The sequence below is a fragment of the Carlito syrichta genome, unplaced genomic scaffold, assembly GCF_000164805.1.
Source record: "Carlito syrichta isolate Samal-C Ts95f unplaced genomic scaffold, Tarsius_syrichta-2.0.1 Scaffold130627, whole genome shotgun sequence".
NCBI classification, from domain to species: Eukaryota; Metazoa; Chordata; class Mammalia; order Primates; family Tarsiidae; genus Carlito; species Carlito syrichta.
Window position 1 is genome coordinate 15,245 of NW_007074723.1, and position 4,948 is coordinate 20,192.

Below are 4,948 nucleotides of genomic sequence, written 5' to 3' on the forward strand. Positions count from 1 at the left end.
GGGCAGCGGCCGCTCCCGGCCCCCGCAGCCTCGACCCGCTGGGCTCCGGCGGTCCTTCCGCTTCAGCCTTCCGAGTAGCTGGAACTACAGGCGCGCACCACCACGCCCGGCTGATTTTGTGATGTTTTATTGTAGAGATGCCCAGGTAGGTCTCAAGCCCGCAGTCTCAGGCAATCCACTCGCCTCAGCCTCTCAAAGGCGTGGGATTACAGGCTGAGCCACCGAGCCCAGCTGAGAAACCTTTTTTGTTTCCCTGGATGAGAAAAGTCCTCAAAGGGAAAGGTTTTGCCAATGTGGAAGAGGCGAAACGAAAAACAGCAGAAGCACTAAAAGGCATCAAAATTGACGAGTTCGAGGACTGTTTTCGAGCAGGGGGAAGAGCGTCTCGGAAGGTGTATGGCATCAGTCAGAGGGGACCTTGAAGGTGATGGAAGTTTAAACGTGTGAGGATCAATGGACACTTTTTAATAAATTCTGATTTGGGGGGGTCCCACCGCATAGAAAGCATTTGGCATATGTTAAAGTTTTTGCCGTTTGTAGCAATATTGACAGTTGTATTCATAATTTTTCTTAAGACAGCTTCTTTCCGTCACGTAGGCTGGGCCAGTGCATTGGCCCAACCATAGCTCGCCGCAGCCTCAAACTCCTGGGCTCAGGCAGTCTTCCTGCCTCATCCCCGTGAGTATCTGGGGCGACAGGCATGTGACACCACTTCCAGCTAGTTGCATCAGTGACTTCAGTGCCCTACTTTTTTTGCGATTTTTGTTATTTTTTATTTTTGGTCAAAGTGTTACTCCATCGCCCAGGCTGGAAGGCAGGGGCACCCTCACGACCACCGCAGCCTCGACTGCTGGGCTCTGGCGATCCTTCCACCTCAGCATTCCAAGTAGCTGGAATCACAGGCACTCATCGCCACGCCCCGCTAATCTTTGTGTGTGTGTGAATTGGAGTCTCACTCCGTCCGTCACCCAGACTGGAGTGCAGTGGCATGCTCACAGCCACCCCAATATCAACCTGCTGGGCTCCGGCGACCCTTCCACCTCAGCTTTCCAGGTAGCTGGAACAACAGGCGTGTGCTACCACGCCTGGCTAATTTTTTAATTTGTTGTGGAGACGAAGTCTCACCAAGTTGCCCGGACTGGTCTCAAACCCCTGGGTTCAGGCAATCCTCTTGCCTCAGCTTCCCAAAGTGCTGGGATTAGAGGCTTGAGTCACCACACCTGGCTTCAGCGCCTATTTTTAATGTTACAAGGAATCTTGAATAGTCCATGCAACGTGCCAAAGCCATTACACATAGCTTGGCACAAAAGAAGAATTTTTCTTAATATTTAGCATAATTTTTCTTTTAAGGTGGAATCTCTGTCGCCCAGACTGGAGTGCAGTGGCACGCTCACAGCCACCCCAGTGTCAACCTACTGAGCTCTGGCGATCCTTCCACCTCAGCCTTCCAAGGAGCCAGAACCACAGGTACGCACTACCATGCCCGGCTAATTTTTAAAATGTATTTATTGTAGAGATGAGGTCGCACCGAGTTGCCAGGGCTGGTCTTGAACCCACGGGCTCAGGCAATCCACTTGCCTCCGCCTCCCAAAGAGCTGGGATTACAGGCTGAGCCACCAAGGCCAGTCTAGCATAAATGTTTATATACTCAATAAGCGTAAGCTTCGAGGCATGGGGTATAAAACTGTTCAATAAGATTTCGTCAAAAAAAAAAAAGAAAGAAAAGATGGTGAGGTGTGGGTAGATCTAAGAACGTGGAAAACTGCAAGTTTCATGGAGGAGGTGCAACTAAGACCATCATTCCTCCAGAGGTAGACGCAACCAAGGTGAGAGAGAAGCGGGCAGCGGTGAAGAAGCGAGAGGGACAGACGAGAGAGAGGGTGGCAGAAATGGCTGCTGGGGCTCTGGAGCAGAGGACTAAGAACAGAGCTTCGCACACCGGCGACCGCCCTCTCCCGTGGTGTCTCACAGGCAGGGGACGTCGCATGGGCACACGCCACACACCAGGACAAACATCACCCACCAGGACGCACCCACGACACATGGCACACACAGGCACACGCCACACACATGGACACATACCACACATGGGCACACGCCACACACGTGGGCACACACCACACGCGGGCACACACTTGACCCAAAGGGGCACTGGACTCCAAGTCCAGGTGACGTGGGCTCTGGCCCCAACCCCGTCGCTCCATGTGTCACAGGGAGGCTGGGTGAGTCACAGAGGGGACCTGGGTTCAAGGCCGGTTCTGCAGGAATCATGACCTTGGCCAAGTCACCCCGCCCGCCAGGCCTGATAAGGAAAACGGGGCAACCCCAGCCCTTTCGCCTCCATTGCCCCGAGTCCAGCGTCTGACCCCAGCCCAGGAGTGACCCAGAGACAAGGCGAGGACAAGGAAGCCTGTCTGGGTGGAAAGGCAGGCGGGAGAAAGGGAGCCAGGGTGGGAGCTGGCTGGCCATCCCAGGAGGCCCAGCCCGAGAACCTGCTGGGCTCGGCCCGGCAAGGCTGAGGCCAGGCCGGGGCGGGGGGCAGACAAGGCCGGCTACACCTGGGCTTCTGATGGAGAAGACGGTTGCAACACACCCTTTCCCTTCATCAGCTGGACGATAGGAAAGGGAAGTCAGCTGTCATCACGGCGCTGCTGGTCATGACCCCGTCCACGGCCCTGGCCTTCCCCGGCCCTCTCCTGGCTCCCTCCCTCCCCAGGAGGCCCCTTCTCCTTCAGCTCCTCAAGGCAGCGCCGGTGAAGGGGAACAGTCACACGCGGGGGAAGGGTCCCCAGGGTGACGAGGGAGAGTCCCTTCTGGGGTCCAGGGCGACGCGGAGTGAGGAAGAAGCCAGGGTCGGATGACGGGGCCCCACGAGGACAGCACTTGGCCTCTCCCTAGGCCTCAGTTTCTCCTTTCCTGAAGCAGAGAGGACTTCCTCAGGCCCCTGTGATCAGCCGCAGAGAAGACTCTGCAAGGCTTTGAGGTTCCAGAAGAAGCTGGCCTGGGCTCTGCCTCCTCTGCAGGGAGCGCTTCATGGGGAGGGGGGTGGGTGAGGGTCTTCTCACCACGGGGCGGCCGACGGGGGCGGGTGAGGGTCCGCTCGCCACCGGGTGACCAAGGGGGAGGCGGGTGGGGGTCTGGTGTGGCTGCACGGTGAGTGGACTCAGCAAACAGAGTGGAAGACGAACCATGTTGGAAAGTCAGGAAGGAAAGGGGCGTCCAGACATCGTGGAGGGCAGTCTCCCGTCACCCCCGGGCAGACCCCCGGAGGGGAGCAGCGCCTTGTTCTCCTTCTCCCGCCCAGCAGGGTGACGGGCACACAGCGGCTGCCCGGCAGTGCCCACAGAGGAACTCAGGGACGCTCCGTCTCTCCCGAGGGGCCCGAAGAACGGCCGCGTCCACGGTGAAGCCGAGGGGCACGGGAGTCTGTCCCCTCCCGCCACCACGGGCCCCTCCAAAAGCTGGGGCAGTGACTCTGGGGCCGGCACCGGCTCCCTATCCCATCCGGCTCTCCAGACGCTCTTTACGCCACAGACATTTATTGAGCACCTGCCTGCTGACTCCAGGAGGGACGCTGGGCCAGGTCCGGAGCACACACAGGAGTGGCGAGACTCAGCCCCTGACCGCGAGGAACTCAGCCTAGCTGGGGAGGCAGACACGAGGAGCAAGAGGGCATCGTGCAACGTGGGCCCTCCAACGGGTGGACGGAACACTGTGGGGGCCCATGGGGGAGGGGAGGGAGCGATTCTGGGCAGACACAAGGGGCAGAAGCTCTCAGAAAGCAGCGATGTCGAGAAGGGCTCTAAGGGATGCAGAGGAGGTCTCCAGCAGGTGGCTGGGGAAGAGTCCAGACTGAGCACCTGGCGTGAGCAGACATGTGGAGGCATGAGACACAAGGCAGAGAGGCTGGGGTTGGGCTCTGCGGGGGAACGGGGTCTGAGGCCAGAGGGACCCGGGGCAAGCAGGGAAGGGCCAAGCCTTGAGTCACTACCACACTCGGATCCAGCCTCTGCCCTGCGGAGTCCGGGAAGGGGAATTGCCCAAGAGCTGACAATGGGGGCTTTCGGGTGGGGTTCCCCACCCAAGTTCAAGAAGAGGAGCAGACATCTGCGTCCCTGGAGAGCTGCGTGGCCAGGCCCATCTGGGCCGGCTCCAGTCATCGGGTAGGAAACCTGGGCATGCCTGTGTGCCCCTCGTTGGTGTTTTGCCCCGGTCATCGGTCGTTTCCTGGGAATGCTCCTTGTCAAAGCTCCAAGCCTGGCATGGCTGATCCAGGGGACACAGAGACTCCTTTGCACTTGGGTGGGGAGGCCGGTGTTCGCAAGCAGGACCAAGGAGTGCCTGCCGGGAGGCGAGGCCGTCGGGGCAGCTTCGCTGGCTACTGTCTCGGGGCACCTTCCTGAGCCCCTCGCCCATCCCGCTGCCCCTGGCACACTGAGGGCAGCGGGGTGGCCCCGGGGGGGAGCCCCAAACAGCCTTCAATCCGGCCGAGGCTGGCCCCCGCCCCCGGGGGGACACCTGCTTTGGTGGGAGCATCATGCTCCGCCCCTCGCGGGGCCCCCAGAGGACAGGCAGAGGGGCCGGGCCCCGCCCCACCCGCCGGGGAGGGCCGGGGGCCCAGGGTGGCGTAGGCAGGCGGAGGGGCGGCCAAGGCCAAGGAGGGAGCCAGGCCCGGCGGGGGCCCAGCAGGGGACACGGGGCGGGCGCAGAAGCGGGCGGGGAGGGAGGACACTGGAGTGGACGCCACCTCGCGGGCAGCCCTGCCCCCTCGGCCCGGGGACCAGTATCGGCTCCGCAGCCTCCTGAGCAGCATGAGGAAGGTGATGACCAGGAGGTCGGAGATGAGCTCCGCCATCTCCACCACCGACAGCACGGAGGAGCCGAACCACAGGCTCCACTGGCTGCCCAGGGTGGACAGGAGGGCGACCATCTGCGGGCGAGAGAGGCG

The 4,948-nt window shown here is 60.7% G+C and overlaps 1 protein-coding gene across 1 annotated transcript in view; it reads right to left on the reverse strand.

Moving 5' to 3' along the window:
• Nucleotides 1–4,378: 4,378 nt before the first annotated feature.
• LOC103250567 (amiloride-sensitive sodium channel subunit alpha) overlaps nt 4,379–4,948 on the reverse strand; it is a gene marked incomplete at its 5' end in the record, with an annotated part of 11,409 nt that continues 10,839 nt past the window's right edge. The window contains one exon of the mRNA XM_008049157.1: nt 4,379–4,930. Within this exon, the coding sequence (XP_008047348.1) occupies nt 4,379–4,930 (552 nt within the window). The remainder of the gene's footprint in view (nt 4,931–4,948) is intronic.